At 37.6% G+C, this 23666-nt stretch overlaps 1 protein-coding gene across 2 annotated transcripts; it reads right to left on the reverse strand.

Moving 5' to 3' along the window:
• LOC136250643 (Ig-like and fibronectin type-III domain-containing protein 1) lies at positions 1-23557 on the reverse strand. 2 transcript variants are annotated; one of them, XM_066042878.1, is made up of 6 exons: positions 23398-23557; positions 22430-22553; positions 20959-21154; positions 7011-7397; positions 6758-6914; positions 1-414 (listed from the first exon to the last, which is right to left on the reverse strand). In XM_066042878.1, exons 3-6 carry the CDS (start codon positions 21008-21010, stop codon positions 258-260), a joined length of 753 nt encoding a protein of 250 aa, XP_065898950.1. In that variant the 5' UTR covers positions 21011-21154; positions 22430-22553; positions 23398-23557; the 3' UTR covers positions 1-257. The 2 variants fall into 2 exon arrangements, with proteins under 2 accessions (XP_065898950.1, XP_065898944.1); XM_066042872.1 differs by lacking the exons at positions 20959-21154; positions 22430-22553; positions 23398-23557 and having other exon boundaries at positions 7011-9322.
• Positions 23558-23666: the final 109 nt, after the last annotated feature.

A 23666-nucleotide genomic window follows, 5' to 3' on the forward strand; every position in this document is an offset into this window, starting at 1 on the left:
TATCCAAAAATATCTTTACTCCATAACTTGTATGACATAGTCAATAATTCTACTAGAGGTGCTGAATGTTGACTAAATAAATGATAGTACACACAATGTGATGATAAGTTACAAGTTATGAAAGTTTCAAAAAGTAGGCAAGTTTCATAATGGCAAAAATACAACTGCAATGCAAATGGCAATGCAGAGCTACAGTATGTAAAACTAAGTGTATATGTATGTGTGTCACACTATCGTGTTTAATGAAATCTCTGCTGTTACTGCTGGTTCTTTGTGGTTCCATCTCCCTCTTTCTGGCCTACTGCAACAGAATGTTTCTGTTGTTCTTGTTGTTGCTGATTTGCAGAGTTGGAAGTATATGTGGGGTTATCAAAAGTACACCTTGAGTCAAAAACCTCATATTGCTGATGATTCCTAGACAAAATAAATAGCATGCAGTTATATAGCATTCATTACATTTCTAACTAAATACTGTTGAGTACTTCAATAACAACAAACACAATTTGCTTTTGTTTCATTGTAAATCATCCGAAAAAAAATTTTTACATGAAAATTTTATCATGAATCCTTTTTTGCATGAAAATAATGCAAATTATGGTACCATGCATAAACAGTAAATAAATTGTTGACTGCTCTATTAGAGTATCTTGACCTCAAAAAGTGGAGTGGCCTGTAAAATAAGAGTGGAGGGACTCTAGCCCCGTCCTGTTATGCTGTACAAAATGCAAACTATGAGGTGACTGAGATAAGATGAATAGCATACTTTACTTGAGATCAGGGGTGGGCAAGGGGGTTGCAGCCCCAAGCTGTCAGAAATTATTCCCTTTAAAACTAGTTGTCATTAAACAGTTATGCTGATTGCATTATACTAACTATACAAATGATTAGCTACCTACAATTCCACTAGTGAATCAACTGCATGGATTCTACTATAAATGCATCAAGATTGATATACTCTAATAAAGCAGTCACCCTAATAGTATAGTCAACAAATAAATATTAATGCTGACATCACTCTCAGATTCAATCTTGAGAATCTACTCCTCAAAAATTTCCTGGATGGAGGAAGCATGCCCCCAGATCCATACATAGGGCAACTGGATACTAATATAAATGCCTTAAGATCATGATACCCAATAGAGCAGTCACCCTAATACAACAATCAAGCTAATAACTGAAGCCACTCCTTGATTCAAGGTTTAATTTTCAAATTTCCTGGGAGCACATGCCGCCCAGAACCCCCTGAGTTGGCATGCTTCACATGTTAGTGTGTTTTGTACACGAAGGAATGTTATCCTCTGGCTTTATCCCAACCCCATCCTCCTCCCCCCCCCTCCTTAAAAAAGGAATCTCATCCGCTCCTGCTTGAGATGTGCCGAATATATTAGACATTGAGGCAGGCATGATGATTCTCATTATTCATTACCTATTGAATACAAATTTGAATACAAAGCTCGATTTAAATGAACCATAATAATTATATTTCATTTAATTTTAAAGCTAATAAAAATTTTTAATTCTCTGATTAAACATTACATTTATATTAGTGTTGCACCGATAATTGGTTCGATAATCGATATCGGGCCGATATTGGCTACTAGCCGATTAATCGGTTTTGACTAAATCAAGAGCGATGATAATCTCCACTGTGCTGTATAGTATAATGATGTGGGGGAGGCTAGACATAAGTTATTTGGCATTTTAATTAAGTTATGTGTTGATGGTTTAGATGTGACTACAAGCCATGCCCATAATAAACTGTCAGGGTTTAGGCCATGCCCAACAGTAAACTGAGGTGTTTAGGTTTCTATGTATAACCAGCCACTTGTCTCAGCTGTATAGCAATAGTAAAATGTACTTAAACCTGTTTACCATGAGTAACTTTTACTTGTGGTAGTGTAAATCGCCAATTATCGGCACCATTTCATCACGCAATTGTAATTCCTTAATTCAATGGCATATGAACTTCCGGTTTGAACCATTTAACAGAGCAGTCATTCGTCTCTTAGCCCATCAAATTTTAATTATCTCATGTGAATGAACGTCTTGTTATGAGGAAAATTGCAATGCCTATCGTGTGCCAATTATCGGCATGGGGTACCTATTATCGGCAACTGTACTTCCCCGATTGACCAATTATCGGCACAATGTGCGATTTTGTGTGTAACTCCATGATGGCTTGTTGGTTCATTGTGAAATTTTTATGGGAGGTGCAGTCCTTGGATAACTCCATTAACAGAAGTTGTACGAAGATGAGGCCAGCCGTTCGAGAGATATTCAGGTTAGATGTAAAAGCATACTGGTTTCCAATACAAAATTATTTATACGTGATTCCACATGATGCTTAACCAGAATGGCTTGTATAGCGCTTTAACAACAATAATCACTGAATGAAAACGATTCTAAGAAATGTTTTAGAGGATATAACAGCCCATTGCGGAACTTGGTAGCCTCCATAAATTGTACCCTGTAGCCTCTATAGTTTACAAGTGCCGATAATTGGTACCTGCTGATAATTGGCGACTTACGCTATACATCAAACTTTACATTTTAGCTTAGAATGAGCTGTATATCAATGGTTATGTCACTAATATGATTCATTTAATAATGATGAGGATGAGTGTTAGTGTTATTAGTGTATATCGGATTGGTTATCGGTATCGGTTAATTCTGTTGCTTAATATCGGTTATCGGAATAACCGGCTAATTTGGATATCGGTGCAACACTAATTTATATATATATATATATTAACCATAAGTCAATGAGTATTTTAAGCTATGAATTTATGCAAAAATGCAGGGCCGCCCAGAGAAATTAAGGGGCCCAGGGCAAAAGTTAAAGTGGGGCCCCCAGGTTTCGCATTCTGAATCACAACTTCACCCAAGCTGTAAGTTGAAGACCAAGAAAAAAGGTCATTACATGCTGATAATGACAATAGCTGCCCCTCATCAACCATATCTCCTTCTTTATAAGCTTGCTAAACTACTCCTCTGAAGAATACTGTAACTGCTCTATTAGAGTATCTGGATCAGACTGCTCTATTAGAGTATATAGGTCTTTTAAACATGTATTCAAGGGGCCCCTCCTGGGGCCCCTTTCAGGCTGGGGCCCGGGGAAAAATGCCCCACCCACCCCTCCCCCCCCGTGGGCGGCCTTGCAAAAATGTTTAGTTTTTGCATGTCTAGTTTACCTTTTGGATTGTAAATATTGCACTTTGTTGTTCATTAAAGGTGCTTGCTGATATTTGAAGCTGTTTAAGTGCCAGCCCAGAAACCACATGCAGCTGTTGCATATTACTACGTATCCATGTTAATATGTACTGAGGTTTTCACTAGCGTTCAAATCTGCGTGATGCTGTGCATGAGTGCGTAGCAGTTAGTGTGATTGCACACTCAACATTTTGCCATTACGCTTTCACGCACGGCGTCATGCAGATTCGAACGCTGGTGAAAACCTCACTATCCATGTTAAGCGCCCGTGTTTTGCGCCAGAGAACACGAGGAAGAGCAGCATGTTTTTTACTTTAAAATCATCACTGAAGTGTTAGCAAATGATTGTCTGATGGATCAAGAGTTACACTAGCACGAATTAGTCTAAAATTAAGTGTTATTTAAGGTGACAAGTGTGAACGTATGTTTCGCTTGTAGCCAACATGCATTCATGCCTTGTTTTCTCGAGTAATAGGGTATGCTGGTAGTTTGTATTGTAATTGTAAGCTGCTTATGTAGGGGACTATGGTACTAGCTGGAATCACAAGGCGTTACAAGCTGCTGCTGATGGTGTGCCTAGCGTAACCTATTCAAGAGCAATTTGCTGGAGACTCCAGCCATAGCAAGAAACTGTTCCCATGTGTGAAGAAGAGAAAACAGAGCTTCTTTGTGTTTAGACCAGCATTTATGACATGTTATTTTGAAAAAAAGTTGGTGATTGCGGTTAATAAGAATTTGTGTGGTTATTATATCAATAATGTCGGGCACACGTAATCTTTACACATGTTTACTGAAAAATAAAACTAGTTTTTGAGTGATAGTCATAAACGCTTCAAATTTAGCATGGAGATAGACAGATAAATTCTCTACAGGACTATAAAAAAGATTTTGTCCATAGAACTATGGCTTCGCAAGTAATGGCGATGGAAACACGAGGGTTTGGTTAGTGAAACACACTTTCAGTGCTTACTTATTATCAATGTAAGCTATGGATTAATACTTTTCATAAATATGTGAGTTAGCACGATTTCCAGTGCTCTCTCTAGTGGTAAAGATGAAGAACTAGTTTCGATTTAAGCGCTCTGGAAAGAATCTCACGTAGCTATAGAATGGTAAAGGCTAGCAAAATTCTGTTTGATTTGTGTAGAAGAGAAAAGGAAAAACTACCAATATAAGTACCATATGGATTCATTTTACACGGTGTTTGGTTGTACAAATCATGTATTGTATGGCTTCAAATATCTGTGAGCACCCTTAATAATATTATTGTTAATTGCTATGAACTAACTAACTGTATGCGATGAGAGGTAGTTGAAAAACCAAAGACACATGTATATTTATGAGTCATTTGAATTGTCATTAGAATTTATGAGACTAATACTGAAAATTGTGTGAAAATATTACTTATGGGTTGATGACCCTAGACAGATAAAATAGATTGGTATATACAACTTTATTAATGGTTTTTAGAGGCTGTTTAAAGTAAAGTTTGGAAGTTCATTGTAAATGAAACAGTATTTGAAGAGTAATAAGTATTTTTTCTAAGAAGTTTTAGGCCAAGTGTGTTATTCAAGCTGCAATTTAAAAGCTGCAGCCACCACGTCTCCTGCACAATACTGCCAATAACTTTTAAAACAATAAAATAATCTGTTCATCAGCAAATTTGTACTGTTAGTTTTCAAGATGTTAATACAACGCCATGGTGGTTTATATGCAGTAGTCCACAAATTATCGTGGTTATTCACAATACATAATGGCAATCCATAAACACGTTTATATGCTCTTGGATATTTTGAAAGACTTCGGATGACACATAAGTTATGGTAATATCACACAGGAGTAGAATATCTTCATGAGTCTGAGGCAAAGCTGAAGCTGATAATAAGTATCAATTACTAAGATATCCTACAACTGTTTTGATATTACTATACTGGCTTACATCTAAGTGAAAGACATGTGGGTACTTTGATGTATACAGTTTTGTAATCAGCTTGCATAAATGTGTTACCATAGAGTCAGGTTATTAAGCACATGCGCTAAAATTTTCAGAGAAAACTTTTATAAAAATCATACGTGCATGCACCTAGTATGGTAATTATTTCCCAGGCAATAACTACCACACATTTCCAGTAAATTCTTCGATGTATGGCTTTACATAATCATGCACTTAAACAAAATATATAGTTAATACAGTTATAGATACAATAACTCTGAGTCATGTTTACTTTCACTTGTGCATTAATTTTTGTTTGAAGGCTTGTTAATTTAAACTTTTAAGCTTTACAAATAAAAAAACAATAATCATTAGCTATAATTATTTCTTTTAACTATCAATAGTTTTTTAGAGTATTGCTACTAATCTTTTGTGTGTAAAATAAATTAACATCACAAGGAAATTAAAGCTTCAAAATCAGGAATGTGCAGCTAAAAGTTTGGATTTGCAGGTAAAATATTTTCATATGATTTACGTAAATGACTGCTCTATTAGAGTATTTCGATCTTGTATAGAAAGTTGCATACGAAAATTATTTTACAATGAAAAAAAACAAATTATGGTACTCTAATACACAGTAAACATTCTAATAGAACAATTGTAAAATCATACAGTAATAAACTACTTTAATAGCATTCAGGTAGAACTATATCCTATTACTGGTGTATTTAACAATTTGTGCTACTTCATATAATCAGGCACCCAGTTATATAGGTGGTGGAAGGGGATCGATAGGGGGAGAGGGGTTGCTCCAGCACACCCAATTCTAAAGGAGCTATCACATGAAATCCTGTTTCCAGAAAAGATCAAGATATTCTTATAGAGCAGTCACCCCAATAGAGCAGTCACCCCAATAGAGCAGTCACCCTTAATCAACAGTCAATCATGTATGCTTCTCATGCTGAGTGTGCTCCACACATCAATACTACCTGCAAAAATTTGGGCACCCCCAATATTAGGAAAGCTGTTCACAGAGTGTTGCATAAAAAAGTGCAAAGGTTACATTTATGCAACTTTCTAATGAAAGTTTTGTTGCTAATTAATTGGTACAACTAGCAAGAGTGATGAAACTAGGTACTAGGAACAACACCCAACTATCACAGTTGGCTTGTTGTTTCTTTTGAGAAAAAAAATTTATTTTAACTGTTTTCTCAGAATACATACATACATTACATACATACACACATACGTACGTACGTACATATGCACGTACATACATACATGCATGCATACATACATACATACATACATACATACATACATACATACATACATACATACATACATACATACATACATACATACATACATACATACATACATACATACATACATACATACATACATACATACATACATACATACATACATACATACATACATACATACATACATACATACATACATACATACATACATACATACATACATACATACATACATACATACATACATACATACATACATACATACATATACACAGATTACACATGTAGATGCATAACCCTATTAAATTCCATAGATACACAATTACAATGGTATATGCATACAAACCTGAACTTTCTGTTGCAGTAAATGCTTACACTGACAATAATGATAACTAAAGCTCCCAAAAATATCACTCCTGCAATAATTATACCAACCAGTGCCCCAATGCTAAGACTACCATCATCACCACCACCACCGCCACTATCAGCAGAACTTTGTAACACTGCAGCAAAATAATGATAGCTAATGATTATATGTATTACTGTAATTACATGACATCATATCAATATTAGCTTTGGAACAATATTTGTTTGCATACCTTCAATATATTCACTGTTTATAACAGTATTTGTTTCACCTGTGGTCACACCAACCTCCACGGAATATTTGGCACTCCTGTCCAAATTATTAAAAACAGCAAAATTGTTAGTAGTTGTCAGTGAAACAGCATTAGATTGTCTTCGTTGACGATCTTCAGTAGCTAGAAGAAGAGTCGCTCTGTATTTAGGGAATCCTTGAGCTTCAAAGAGACTTAATGGCGTCCAGGTCACATTAATCGAAGTGGCACTTATGTAGTTGACTTTGATGTTCTCTGGTGGTTTAGTTGGTGCCAGTTCTTCACTGAAGAATATAACATAATGACCCAATACTCCCATACCAACACTGGTGAATGCCACTACTCTCACTTGATACGGGATACCTGGGTCTACAATGACAGATGATGTCATATGAATAGTTAAACACACACAATACCAAAGCATCAGTGTAAACAACAAACCAGTTCATCACTAATGACTGCAGAGGAACATAAAGTACCATCAAGCAACACTAAAATGCTTTACTATTTTCAAACAAGCATATACAGTATGTACCTTCTGTGAGTACACTGAATGCCTCATCTCAGTGGATATTAGTATATTATACACAAGTATATTTTAAGTAGGGAGGTCACCTACGCAACTATGATGATATACTAGTGGACATTTAATCCCTACTTCAGTCTAGACCCATGACTAAATTAGGGATTAAATGTCTACTACTATATCTACAGGTATAGGCAACCTCCCTTGTTTCCCTACTTTTTTCTATGGTCCCTAATCAAACCTAATATTTCCTATACTTGTTTGTTTGTTTATTTATTTTTTTGATGACTGGTGAACCCGCACATATCGCATCAAAAGAAAGAATGGTGTCAGAGTTACTGTTTTCATCTGAACATGTGCCCCAACTACCAATTAAGTGAAGTGGCCACTACACTTTGCTTTCAGATATGTTCAGTCTGTTACACAGCCTTACAAATGAAGGGCAGTAAGAGAAGCACCTCTGCAATCAATCCAGTCATCATGGAAAATATTTAATTCCCATTTAAAAACATAGGGAAGCCACTATGCACTACCACAAATTGACACCTTGGGCAGTTAGCAAAAAGAAATGGGACACAAAGGAGGGAAAAAAGGTAATTTTATGATGCATTTATTATGAATACTGCAATATACCAAAAAGGCATCTGTCATACAGTATTGAAACAACAGGCCCATAGCCTAAGCCGTTCACATTTGTTTGTAAGTCAGTCAGTCAGTTATCAGAAAATTCTATTTGAAAAAAGTTTCATAGCAACCTATTGGAAGCATTTGCACTTTTGGGCTTGGTTATACCTGCCAAGGCACCATGAAGGTGTTGTGAGGCTAGTTTTGGGGTGATATTTTTGGCCAGAAAAGCCCAAATGTTCATGACCCCTAAACAGTACTATTGAGTACTATTGTACTGTATACTATTTTTGAGGTTATAAATTGGTCAAGGAATTTCTTCTACACGAAAAAAATTTTTCCAACTTTATTGTCATCATTTACAATCTTTTCTCTGTTTCATGTTTTTGTAGGTAAAGGGTTTACAGTCACTCTGAAAACATTTATGGGCTTAGTTACGCATACGTGAGGCTGGTGTTTGGTGATATTTTAAGGCAAGAAAGCTCAAACCTCTATATGATCCTTACTATACAGTACTACTGCACTGTAAGGTCTATATTGTAGATGTACATATATTCAAGTATACAAAACACCCTTGTGTTCTCTGTGAGGTTAGGGAAAACTTTTGAGGCTGAATATGCTGTTGTTACCTTCAACCTTGCACTATGTTGTTCTGTAAACTAGCTAAAACTGCAATGTGTACCCACTATAATCTTCTTAAATGCACTATGCAACAAATACTACAAGTGGGTGAAACCTTGTTAATAGGACCACCTGTGGGACCCAAGATAGTTGACCCTATCAAGACACACGGTAGTGTGTCGTGCGGCCCAAGAAGCCGGCACGTAACACCCGTGAGTATATTGACAGGAAGAAAGAAAACGCAATTTTCGCACCTCCGTAGCTCTGTGCTTCCTTGATGAAACAAGACGATTTTTGCTGTGGACATGCTCTCCAACTGCAGCACTCCACATTCCAAATTTGAGCGAAATCGCTTCGCGCGTTCCCGAGATATGCGACTTCAAAAATTGGCTCAGTTTCTTCGTTTTTTTTTTCTTCTTATTTTTCTTTTTCTTGTCGCACACTTACAAAAACTGCTATAAAACTCGAACGCCATATCCGATTGCCTTGAAATTTGGCACACAGAAGGGGGATATAAAGGCGCATCTCGGTACCAACTTTGGCTGGAATACAATAAACAGGCAAAGAGTTATGAGCGATTATTCACGAAAAATAACACCAATATGTTGTCACGCCTACAGGGTAAACCGCGTATGGGAAGAAGCTGAAAATTGGTGGGTGAATAGGTTAACTATTGAAACTCAAACCTTTTGTGGTTTGAAAGAAATCGAGCTAAAAACCAGGAAGATACAACGAAAAAACCAACAGTGTGTAACAATTACGCAATCGAGATCAGCTAATAAAAAAATGACTGCTTGCCACGCCTACCAGATAAACCGCTTGGGGTAATGCTTTGAAAATCGTTGTACAGATGGAGTAATCATCTTAGAAAGGCTCATCAATGGTGTAGAAGAATCAGACTTAAAGCCATGGAGTTATAACACGAAATCCAACTTGGTGCGGCAAGTGCGAGATCGAGATACTCTAATAGAGCAGTCATCCTAATAGAGCAGTCACCCTGAAGAGAATTCAAGAGATCAGCTAGAAATAAGAAACCTGTATAGAGATCAGCTACACACAAGTCACCCTGTAGAGAGATCAGCTAGAAGAAGTTACCTTGTAGGGAGTTCATGCAACTATGGAAAGAGATAGTTCAGCTAGAAAAAATCACCTTGTAGAGTTCAGCTACAAAGAAACTACCATGTAGAGAGTTCAGCTACAAACAAATCGCCCTTTGGAGAGATCAATAGTAGAAGTTACCTTGCAGAGAGTTCAGCTACAAAGAAACCACCATGTAGAGAGTTCAGCTACAAACAAATCGCCCTGTGGAGAGATCAATAGAAGAAGTTACCTTGCAGAGAGTTCAGCTACAAAGAAACCATCTTGTAGAGAGTTCAGCTACAAACAAATCTCCCTGTAGAGAGATTAGCTAGAAGAAGTTACCTTATAGAGAGTTCAGCTACAAAGAAACCATCATGTAGAGAGTTCAGCTACAAACAAATCTCCCTGTAGAGAGATCAGCTAGAAGAAGTTACCTTGTAGAGAGTTCAGCTTAGAACAAATCACCCTTTAGAAAGATCAGCTAGAAGAGGTCACCTTGTAGAGAGTTCAGTTACAAAAAAACCACCATGTAGAGAGCTCAGCTACAAACTAGTGACCTTGTAGAGACATCAGCTAGAAGAAGTTACCTTGTAGAGAGTTCAGCTACAAAGAAACCATTCTTTAAAGAGCTCAGCTGCAAACAAATCACCTGTAAAGAATTCAGCTACAAATAAATTACCCTGTAGAAAGATGAGCTAGAAAAAGTTACCTTGTAGAGAGTTCAGTTACAAAGAAACCACCATGTAGAGAATTCAGCTACAAACTAGTGACCCTGTAAAGACATCAGCTAGAAGAAGTTACCTTGAGAGAGTTCAGGTACAAAGAAATCATTATTTAAAGAGCTCAGCTGCAAACAAATCACCTATACAGAATTCAGCTACAAACAAATCACCATGTAGAGAGATCAGCTAGAAGAAGTTAACTTGTAGAGAGTTCAGCTACAAAGAAACCATGATTTAGAGAGCTCAGCTTCAAACAAATCACCTGTAGAGAGTTCAGCTACAAACAAATCTCCCTGTAGAGAGATCAGCTAGAAGAAGTTACCTTGTAGAGAGTTCAGCTATAAACAAATCTCCCTGTAGAGAGATCAGCTAGAAGAAGTTACCTTGTAGAGAGTTCAGCTACAAAGAAACCACCATGTAGAGAGTTCAGCTGCAAAGAAATCACCCTGTATAAAATTCTGCCACGAACAAATTGCCCTGTAGAAAGATCAGTTAGAAGAAGTTACCTTGTAGAGAGTTCAGCTACAAAGAAACCATTCTGTAAAGAGCTCAGCTGCAAACAAATCACCTGTACAGAATTCAGCTACAAACAAATCACCCTGTAGAGAGATCAGCTAGAAGAAATTACTTTGTAGAGAGTTCAGGTACAAAGAAACCACCATGTAGAGAGTTCAGCTGCAAAGAAATCACCCTGTAGAAAATACAGCCACAAACAAATTGCCCTGTAGAAAGATCAGTTAGAAGAAGTTACCTTGTAGATCGTCCAGCTACAAACAAATCACCCTGTAGAGAGATCAGCTAGAAGAAGTTACCTTGTAGAGAGTTCAGCTACAAAGAAACCACCATGTAGAGAGTTCAGCTGCAAAGAAATCACCCTGTATAAAATTCTGCCACAAGCAAATTGCCCTGTAGAAAGATCAGTTAGAAGAAGTTACCTTGTAGAGAATTCAGCTACAAAGAAACCATTTTGTAAAGAGCTCAGCTGAAAACAAATCACCTGTACAGAATTCAGCTACGAACAAATCACCCTGTAGAGAGATCAGCTAGAAGAAGTTACCTTGTAGATAGTTCAGCTACAAAGAAACCATCATTTAGAAAGTTCAGCTTTAAACAAATCACCTGTAGAGAGTTCAGCTACAAACAAATCACCCTGTAGAGAGATCAGCTAGAAGAAGTTACCTTGTAGATAGTTCAGTTACAAACAAATCTCCCTGTAGAGAGATCAGCTAGAAGAAATTACCTTGTAGAGAGTTCAGATACAAAGAAACCATTCTGTAAAGAGCTCAGCTGCAAACAAATCACCTGTACAGAATTCAGCTACAAACAAATCACCCTGTAGAGAGATCAGCTAGAAGATATTACCTTGTAGATAGTTCAGCTACAAACAAATCACCCTGTAGAAAGATCAGTTAGAAGAAGTTACCTTTTAGAGAGTTCAGCTACAAAGAAACCATTCTGTAAAGAGCTCAGCTGCAAACAAATCACCTGTACAGAATTCAGCTACGAACAAATCACCCTGTAGAGAGATCAGCTAGAAGAAGTTACCTTGTAGATAGTTCAGCTACAAACAAATCTCCCTGTAGAGAGATCAGCTAGAAGAAATTACCTTGTAGAGAGTTCAGCTACAAAGAAACCATCATGTGGAGAGTTCAGCTGTAAAGAAATCACCACTGCCCAAATTTCAAGGCGATAGCTATTTCCAATCTGAAGTTATCAATTGTCAAAGTTGGCAAATTGGATGTGTGTGGAAGGCCCCTTTTCGCAAATCCGGTCACATATGTATTATATATATAATTTGTACATTTACTGATAAAATATTTAAAGTACATCTACTTCATCTTTTCTTCTTCCTGTAGTAAAGAAAAAAAACATAGGTTAAAAAAGTCCCAAAGCTGGCCATAGGCCGGCTTTGGGGTATACAAATACAAAAAGAAATGAAATCTAATCCAAAACAGCCAAGCTGTAAAAAACGTGTGCGGCCCTCAGAAAGGCTATGGTGAAAAAAGATGTGAAATTGAAGGTGGCGGCCAAGAAATGGCTGTGATGGTAGGTTAATGGTAAAAATTTTAATAACGACAATTCAGGTGAATTTTTGTGCCGCTTCACAAAATTTACCTGAATTGTCATTATTAAAATTTTTACCATTAACCTACCATCACAGCCATTTCTTGGCCGCCACCTTCGATTTCACATCTTTTTTCACCATAGCCTTTCTGAGGGCCGCACACGTTTTTTACAGCTTGGCTGTTTTGGATTAGATTATAGTTACTGCAGTCATAAAACAAAGTGGCTTTATTATTGAACAGTTAAACAGTGTTAACTAGAACTTGTTAGCATTCTTCAGCTGGTTTTGTCCTCACAATAGATGATTGGAGTTTTACTAGATAGATATTCAGATGCTGGTGGATGGTCAATTTGAATTATTGAGGTGCACGTTTACCTTAGTAATGTTTATCGCCAGTAAAGAGAGTTTGCTGTTTGCCTACTCACCTCCCTCCTTTCAGGACTCTCCATTAACCATACAGTTCTCACTTTGCTGCATGGCTAATGTGACATGGGCTCCAGGGCTTAAGATTATTACCAGTTTGTTTCTCTCTTCTGTCTCATGCGGCTGGGTCATTCTCCATTTGAATTCTAGCCCCATGGGCAGGCAGTCAAATCAGATGGATTACGTGATCCTTAATTCTAGAAGCCGATAGAAAATTTAACACAAAGTACTGTAGTCATTCTGATTTTGCCGTGAGAAACAGAAATGCAACAGCCCTGATGCACCCATCATTCCACCCCTCCAGTTATTTCTAATTGCTCGTGTCCTCTCCATTTTTCACTGCACCTAGTTAACGAGGCTTTAACAAACCAACACCTAACTAGTTGCTGTAACAGGAATTTACAATTGGCATAAATACACTTTGACTATATAGGACAGTTTTATCACAGAGAAAGGCAGCATTACTTAAGGTACACAGGCTGGTAAAAGCATGAAGTATATTGAGTATATTGCCAGAATAATAGGTACAGCTTTTGGCAGCTAAAATAGGCACTTAGATTTACAGTGATATCTTGACTGCCTGTTCACTGGAACATTTATTGAGGGAATATTGTGTTAGTTTTATCAGTCGGTTTTGCAGCACGTGGCCACTGGCTTTATTAATGAGGTGGCCTTATTAAGTCATGGACTACAATGGTGGATCCAGGATAGGGCATTTGCGGCAAATGCTCTCTGTGGAGGAGCCATACTTCTTTTGATTGGAATACTAAATCTTAATTGTCAGGCCGAAATCACTACATATGAAATATATGCATATTACTTCCATTTATTGCAAATTTACTTGAAACTAAAGTCAAAGCAGCTGTCAAACTGTCACCCAGTACCTTTCTGTGTACTAAGCACCTCTAAAATTAATTTTATTGTGTTGCTGGTGTTTAAATAATTCATGCCTTTCAAACAGTTTTTAAGAATTCATAACCATCTGCAAATGTCAAAATGGCAAAACTCAACAGTGAGATGCTACTAAGAGGTGATTACTTGCTTCTTCAAAAATGCAGAGAATCTGCTCTCCCCAACCACCTACAACTTAGCCTGCTTATGCCCTTCCCCTTGCCAGCTCATGATGGACTATATGTCTGGACATTTTGGACCTGGCCACTGTAACAAGGTGGCATCATTACTGAGGTGGCCACTAAGTGAGGTTTCACTGTATAAGTATACAATTACAAGGATCATGAAGGTTTGCACTTTTTCACAAAATACCTTTACCAAATTGGTTAGGCATAATAGAGTGCCTTCAGTGTGACTTGAAATGTTTCCGACAAGTTGCTCCAAAATTTAAATCAAGACACACGGTAGTGTGTCGTGCGGCCCAAGAAGCCGGCGCGCCACACCGTGAGTATATTGACAGGAAGAACGAAAACGTCATTTTCACACCTTTGTATCTCGGTGATCACTTATCTGATTGGAACCAAATTTGCTGCACAGTTGCCCGCCAGCCAAGGGAGTCTACATTCCAAATTTGAAGGAAATCGCTCCAGCCATTTCCGAGATACGAGCTGCCAAAGTTTAGTTTTTTTTTCTTCGTTTTTTTTTTCTTCTTCTTCGTCTTTTCGCACACTTGCAAAAATTGCTATAACAAGCAAACGCGTACTCCGATCGCCTTGAAATTTGGCACACAGAAAGGGAGTCCAACGGCGAATCCTAGCATCAAATTTGGTACAAATCCGAAGAATGGTTCAGGAGTTATGACCGATTATTCGCGTAAAACAAGATCGATTTGTTGTCACGCCTACAGGGTAAACCGCTTCATGGAATGAGTTGAAAATTGCTATGTAGATGGAGTAACCATCGTAGGAGTGCCTTTTGGTGGTTTGAAAGGAATCGAGATAAAGACCACGGAGATATGACACAAAACCCAACTTGTGTCACAATTACGCGATTGATTTTTATGAATAAAAAAGTATTAGTTTTCACGCCTACTAGGCAAACCGCTTAGAGCAATGAGCTGAAAATCGGTGTATAGCTGGAATAATCTTCATAGAAAGTCTCTGCAGTAGTATAGAAGAATCGGATTACAAACCACTGAGTTATGATTCGAAAGCCAACTCCGTGTAGCAAATGCGAGATCGAGATACTCTAATAGAACAGTCACCCTTATAGATCATTCGGCTAATTTATTTATTCCATTATAGAATTTTATTACATCACAAGTTATTCTGTTGGGAGTTCAGCTGCAAACAGTTAATCTTATAGACAGTTCAGCAAGAAGACAGTCACCATGTGGAGAGTTAAGCAAATATATCACTATAGAGATTCAGAACATTACAAGTCACACTGAAGAAAGTTCAGCTATAAACAAGTCATGCACTGTGTAGAGAATTCAGCTACAATTAAGTCACTCTCTAGAGAATTCAGTTACACAGAATTCAGCTACACACAAGTCACTGTGGAGAGAGTTCAGCTACAAACAAATTACCCTTTAGAGTGATCAGCTACAAACAAAACACTTTGCAGAGTGTTCAGCTGCAACAAATCAACCTTTAGAGCGAACAGCAATGAACAAATCAACACAAATCTACCTGTAGAGAGATACGCTAGAAACAAATCACCCTGTAGAGAGTTCAGCTACAAAAAATCACCCTGTAGAGACATCAGCTAGAAACTAGACACAATGTAAGGAGTTCAGCTACAAGCAATCACCCTGTAGAGAGTTCAGCTAAAACAAATCAACCGGCAGAGAGATCAGCTACAAACAAATCACCTTATAGAGAGTTCAGCTACAAACTGATTACCTGTAGAGAGATCGGCTACAAACAAATCAACCTGCAGAGAGATCAGCTACACACAAATCAACTTGTAGAGAGATCAGCTACAAACAAATCACCCTGTAGGGAGATCAGCTAGAAACTACACACAATGTAAGGAGTTCAGCTACAAACAAATCACCCTGTAGAGAGTTCAGCTAAAACAAATCAACCTGCAGAGAGATCAGCTACAAACAAATCAACTTATAGACAGTTCAGCTACAAACAAATCAACCTGCAGAGAGATCAGCTACACACAATTCAACTTGTAGAGAGATCAGCTACAAACAAATCACCCTGTAGAGAGATCAGCTACAAACTAGACACAATGTAAGGAGTTCAGCTACAAGCAAATCACCCTGTAGAGAGTTCAGCTACAAACAAACCAACCTGTAGAGCGATCAGCTAGAAACAAATTACCCTGAAGAGAGGTCAGCTACAAAAAATCACCCTGTAGAGATATCAGCTAGAAACAAATCACCCTGAAGAGAGGTCAGCTACAAAAAATCACCTTGTAGAGAAATCAACTACAAACAAAACACTTTACAGAGAGTTCAGCTACAAACAAATCAACCTTTAGAGCGATCAGCAACAAACAAATCAACCTGTAGAGAGATAAGCTAGAAACAAATCACCCTGTAGAGAGTTCAGCTAAAACAAATCAATCAGCAGAGAGATCAGCTACGTACAAATCACCTTATAGATAGTTCAGCTACAAACAAATTAACTTGCAGAGAGATCGGCTACAAACAAATCACCCTGCAGAGAGAACAGCTACACACATATCAACTTGTATAGAGATCAGCTACAAACAGATCACCCTGTAGAGAGATCAGCTACAAACTAGACACAAAGTAAGTAGTTCAGCTACAAGCAAATTACCCTGTAGAGAGTTCATCTACAAACAAATCAACCTGTAGAGCAATCAGCTAGAAACAAATCACCCTGAAGAGAGGTCAGCTACAAAAAATCACCCTGTAGAGAGATCAGCTAGAAACAAATCACCCTGAAGAGAGGTCAGCTACAAAAAAAATCACCCTGTAGAGAGATCAGCTACAAACAAATTTCCCTGTAGAGAGATCGGCTACAAACAAATCAACCTGCAGAGAGATCAGCTACACACAAATCAACTTGTAGAGAGTTCAGCTACAAACAAATTACCATGTAGAGAGATCGGCTACAAACAAATCAGCCTGTAGAGAGTTCAGCTAAAACAAATCAACCTGCAGAGAGATCAACTACAAACAAATCACCTTATAGAGAGTTCAGCTACAAACAAATTACCCTATAGAGAGATTGGCTACAAACAAATCAACCTGCAGAGAGATCAGCTACACACAAATCAACTTGTAGAGAGATCAGCTACAAACAAATCACCCTGTAGAGAGATTAGCTAGAAACTACACACAATGTAAGGAGTTCAGCTACAAATAAATCACCCTGTAGAGAGTTCAGCTAAAACAAATCAACCTACAGAGAGATCAGCTACAAACAAATCACCTTTTAGACAGTTCAGCTACAAACAAATTACCTTGTAGAGAGATCGGCTACAAACAAATCAACCTGCAGAGAGATCAGCTACACACAATTCAACTTGTAGAGAGATCAGCTACAAACAAATCACCCTGTAGAGAGATCAGCTAGAAACTAGACACAATGTTAAATTACTAAGGAGTTCAGCTACAAGCAAATCACCGTGTAGAGAGTTCAGCTACAAACAAACCAACCTGTAGAGCGATCAGCTAGAAACAAATCACCCTGAAGAGAGGTCAGCTACAAAAAATCACCCTGTAGAGGTATCAGCTAGAAACAAATCACCCTGAAGAGAGGTCAGCTACAAAAAATCACCTTGTAGAGAGATCAACTACAAACAAAACATTTTGCAGAGAGTTCAGCTACAAACAAATCAACCTTTAGAGCGATCAGCAACAAACAAATCAACCTGTAGAGAGACCATCTAGAAACAAATCAACCTGCAGAGTGATCAGCTACAAACAAATCAGCTTGTAGAGAGATCAGTTACACACAAATCAACCTGTACAGAGATAAGCTAAAAACAAATCAGAGTTCAGCTAAAACAAATCAATCTGCAGAGAGATTAGCTACATACAAATCACCTTATAGACAGTTCAGCTACAAACAAATTACCTTGTAGAGAGATCGGCTACAAACAAATCACCCTGCAGAGAGATCAGTTACACACAAATCAACTTGTATAGAGATCAGCTACAAACAAATCACCCTGTAGAGAGATCAGCTAGAAACTACACACAATGTAAGGAGTTCAGCTACAAACAGATCACCCTGTAGAGAGATCAGCTACAACTAGACACAAAGTAAGGAGTTCAGCTACAAGTAAATCACCCTGTAGAGAGTTCAGCTAAAACAAATCAACCTGCAGAGAGATCAGCTACAAATAAATCACTTTATAGACAGTTCAGCTACAAACAAATTACCTTGTAGAGAGATCGGCTGCAAATTAATCAACCTGCAGAGAGATCAGCTACACACAAATCAACTTGTAGAGAGATCAGCTACAAACAAATCACCCTGTAGAGAGATCAGCTAGAAACTAGATACAATGCAAGGAGTTCAGCTACAAGCAAAATCACCCTTTAGTGAGTTCAGCTACAAACAAATCAACCTGCAGTGAGATCACCCACAAAAACGCACTTGTACAGAGTTCAGTTATAAACAAATTACCCTGTAGAGAGATCAGGTAGAAGAATTCACCTTGTAGAGAGTTCAGCAACAAAGAAACCACCATGTAGAGAGTTCAGCTGCAAACAAATCACCCAGTAAAAAGATCAGCTAGAAGAAGTTACCTTGTAGAGAGTTCAGTTACAAAGAAACCATCATATAGAGAGTTCAGCTACAAAGAAATTACCCCGTAGAGAGTTCAGCTAGAAGAAGTCACCTTGTAAAGAGTTCAGCTACAAAGAAACCATCATGTACAGAGTTCAGCTACAAAGAAACCACCTGTACAGAATTCAACTACAAACAAATCACCCTGTATAGAGATCAGCTAGAAGAAGTTACCTTGTAGATAGTTCAGCTACAACAATTCACCCTGTAGAAAGATCAGCTAGAAGAAGTCACCTTGTAGAGTGTTCAGTTACAAAGAAACCATCATGTAGAGAGTTCAGCTGCAAACAAATCACTCTGTAGAGAGTTTAGCTACAAAGAAACCGCCATGTAGAGAGGTCAGCCTCATACAAACCACCTTGTAGAGAATTCAACTACAACAAATCACCCTGTAGAGAAGAGTAGAGAGTTCAGCTACAAAGAAACCATCCTGTAGGGAGTTCAGTTACAAAGAAACCACCATGTAGAGAGTTTAGCTGCAAACAAATCACCTGTAGAGAGTTCAGCTAGAAACAAATTACCTCGTAGAGAGATCAGCTGGACGAAGTCACCTTGTAGAGCGTTCAGCTACAAAGAAACCATCATGTAGACAGGTTAGCTGCAAAAAAAATCACCCTGCAGAGAGTTCAGCTACAAAAAAATCACCCTGTAGAGAGTTCAGCTAGACGAAGTCACCTTATAGAGAGTTCAGCTACAAAGAAATCATCATGTAGAGAGTTCGGCTACAAAGACACCACCATGTAGAGAGTTTAGCTGCAAACAAATCACCTGTAGAGAGTTCAGCTAGAAACAAAATACCCTGTAGAGAGACCAGCTAGAAGAGGTTACCTTGTAGAGAGTTCAGCTACAAAGAAACCATCCTGTATATAGTTCAGCTACATTTCAAGTCACCCAGTAGAGAGATCAGCTGCAAAAAAATATCCTGTGGGGCATAATGGGCATGTAATAAATATATGTATATAATTTGTATAATTACTAATAAAATCAAAAACAATTGAAGTATTAAAAATCTTCTTTAAGTTCTTTTCTTCTTCCTGTGGTAAAGAAAAAAACACATGGGTTAAAAAAGCCCCAAAGCCAGCCATAGGCCGGCTTTGCAGTATACAAATACAAAAAGAAGTGATATCTAATCAAAAACAGCCAAGCTGTAAAAAAAGGTGCGGCCCTCAAAAAGGCCATGGTGAAAAAAGATGTGAAATCCAAGGTGGCGGCCAAGAAATGGCTGTGATGGTAGGTTAATGGTTACATTTTAATAACGACAATTCAGGTGAATTTTGTGCCGCTTGGTCTTGGCACCAAATTCACCTGAATTGTTGTTGTTAAAATGTAACCATTAACCTACCATCACAGCCATTTCTTGGCCGCCACCTTGGATTTCACATCTTTTTTCACCATGGCCTTTTTGAGGGCCGCACCTTTTTTTACAGCTTGGCTGTTTTTGATTAGATATATATATACAGTAGTATTTAGTACTAACTATAACTAACTGCCTGATGATACTTTCAGACAAAATTCAATAACTGCTAACATTACAGGCTTAATTTTTTCAATGCTAAGCAATTTAGCCCAACAAGTGTATACCACAGTACATACAGTGCAATTACATATTACAGGTATAAACAGGTAAACATTTACACTCACACACACTCACTGTATATGTGACCAGATTTTACAAAACCCATCACCAGGCAAAAACAAACTGACACCAACAATGGGTAGCTACACTACCATTATTGGTTTTGACCCTCAACATTATTCAAACTACAGTACTCATAGCTGGTTTTAAAAGATGCCTTTTCTGGGTGATGTAGCAAGCTTGAATGGCAGTTTCTGGTTTTGTGAAGGACCTAGCTTGACCAGAATCAGAGGTACGTACACTCATAGATAGCATGATATAGTTGGCTAATCATTTTCTGTGTTGATTTTACTGCATATCAGCCAGCCAGCACATCCTATAATCTTGTGTCTGCACTTCAGTCATGGTCTGGCTCCATTTTGAACACTATTTCTTCCACCCCTTGTTAGCACTTGCTATACTACTTTGCTCATGCAACTGCTCAGATTGGGAACTCTACAAACAGCTACAAGTACTCGAGGTGGTCTGAAAGGTCTATCTCGAAACTTCTCATTTGTGATTTGAATTGTTATTCCAAATCCAGTCACATATAGATGCATGCCATGCTATGCAATAACTAACTTAAACTCATTATGGTGTAGTTCCTTGTGCTGCTATTCATTTTACTACTCATACTGGTAGTGTCCACTATTGTATACTGAGTAAATCACTTGATATCCAACAATAATGCCATTAGGTTGTGAGGGAGTTTCCCATGTTATCAGTACTTCAGTGTTGACTGGTAGTGTACTAACAGAGACCTTCACCACTCCTGGAACTGTTAAACAAATCATATTTATGACAGCAATAAAATATATTATGCTAATAGTCCTGGCCTAGTACATGTTCATTGCATTGAGACAGACAGCATGCACATGCAGTATATCTCAGCTGTTTCAATACACTATGTAAGTATTGATAAAACTACTAGCTCAAATTTTGTGCATTAAGTGCTTACTCTTTAGTAACTCTGTTAACCTTTTTATTTACACCGTCCTAAAACTTATATAGTTGGCTACAATTTAAATTCAAGGATAGCCAAAAATTTGTTAGTTACCATGTCAGTAATGTGTGAAATAAATACAGGTAAATTCACACATTCAATGAAAATGGTGAGTAAAAACTAAGACTGAATGATGCATACAAACAGTGATTTCTCAACTTTATTGATTTGATCAGCCAAACTCCTGTAACAAACCAAAACTACACAACTTGACAACTACAAGGGTATTAATTCGGTGAGAAAAACATGTCTGCTCTATCAGAGTAAAGAAGAATGTGACTGATATATAACGATCTCACTGCTCTATCAATCTTATAAGCACTAAAATCAACATTCTCCATTTTTTAGTTAAGCACAATATTACTAAGGCAGATTCCTCAGTGATTGGTACAACACTAAGCTAGATGACATCACCAACTATTTATGCATTTCCCGTGCTCCAATTTTCCTTTGATTGCTTTTCTGTCTTCAAAAGGCTCTGGAGTGTCCAAAATCTGAAGCTTTTATCTGATGACTATACTACACATAGCTGGTATGTCATTGTATGTATCTTCCAAGACATTAATGCTATAGTCTATATTGCCCACCCACTGCTTACCTCTCTCTACCACTTTAAAGTGTTTTTGTGATATAGTATTGCAGTAGTTGTGACATTACTTACTGAATAACACTATCTAATGTAAAAATCTACAGGCATGGATTTACTTACATCCTGGAAGAACATCACAGGAATGTGCAGTTTCATTAAATCATGAATATTTCTTATAACTATTATAGCCATACTCTATCAGACTGCAGCAAGTTATCAAAGCACGAATACAATATCTGACAACCTCCTGTGTGTGACTGTATTTTGGTGATCACATTATGTGTTTGTTTTTAGATTAGTTGAAATACTGTATATGATTCAAATTTCAATTATGTACTTGAAATTTAAAGTGTAGCAGTGATTGTAAATGTATGTATACAGACTATTAAGGATAGGCACATTGTAATTTAAGTTGTACGATTTACGTATACTACGTATGCAACACTGAAGCCAAAGTTCACCTGCTTCAGCAGTTCTGATTGTAACTTCATTACTGTTCCCACTTGTTCCTCCTCCATTAGTAGCAGTAATGGTTACTGTGACTAACTGATATGGAGCCAGTCCAGTAATATCATAAGATTGTGTCTAGAAATATACAGCATTCTGTATATACATGTGTTATGGCTCAAAACAAATTAATACATATTCACCTTGGACTGTTCAATTGAAATCTAAAGCATAATTATGCCAAAAGCCACTATTCTTCAGCCCAAATCCAGGCTTCCACACACATCCAGAGTTGGACTTTATAGGACAATAACTCAATGTAGGAGTATGCTATCCCTTTCAAATTTTAACCTGTTATTGCACAATGCAATGAATAAGTTGTGTGAAAATTGTAATTCAACAGCTTACTGAGTGGTCACATTATAAGCAGTTAAAGTCAAAGAATTGGATGTATGTGGAAGTCTGGTTTTATCAAATCCATACAAATATTTACGAGGGATATGAAATACATGCATGGGCACACAGCCCCTGAGGGTAGAGTGGATATATATAGTAATAATGTTATGTTATATTCCACACCCCAGTGGATAAAATAATCAGAGATAGAAAAACAGTATATACCTATTAGTGAAAGAATTGCATTCAAGCTTCAGCCATAGTACAGTCAGGCTCCATGTTGTTTGTAATTTCTTGCCCATGGGAAGGAGACAAAGAAGTAATCCATTCAGGAAAATAATAGTAAGCCAATTTAGGTATTTGTCATTATAGCCGGACAGCTGCTATGGATTTTGTGGAATGTGTGAAGATGCATGCACTTCATAATGTAGCATAGCTACAAATAATAGTTACATATCAAAGTTTCCACGGTACTGTACTGTGTATCAGTAATATACTACAGTGTGGCACTGTGATATTTACCATAGGTGTGGTATACAATGTACAGTATATGAAGCTACAACACATTGAATGCCCATTTACTCACATTTCCTCCATAAGGAGCTGTTGCTTCATTACTGTTATCATCAGTTGTATATATGATCGTGTAATGGTTATGATTCCATTAGGTTGTGTTGGTGCTCTCCAGGCTACATGAACCGACTGACTATCAATTGCAGTGAATGATAGTATCACTGGAGGATTGGGAGCTGAAACAATTGACAATGCAAGATTATTGCTGTTTCAATGTATGGTACTTTTAGTAAATTCCAACCTTGCTGAGCAGTTGATACTGTGACAGGGTCACTATTGGGT

The sequence above is a fragment of the Dysidea avara genome, chromosome 1 (assembly GCF_963678975.1).
Source record: "Dysidea avara chromosome 1, odDysAvar1.4, whole genome shotgun sequence".
Classification (NCBI taxonomy): domain Eukaryota; kingdom Metazoa; phylum Porifera; class Demospongiae; order Dictyoceratida; family Dysideidae; genus Dysidea; species Dysidea avara.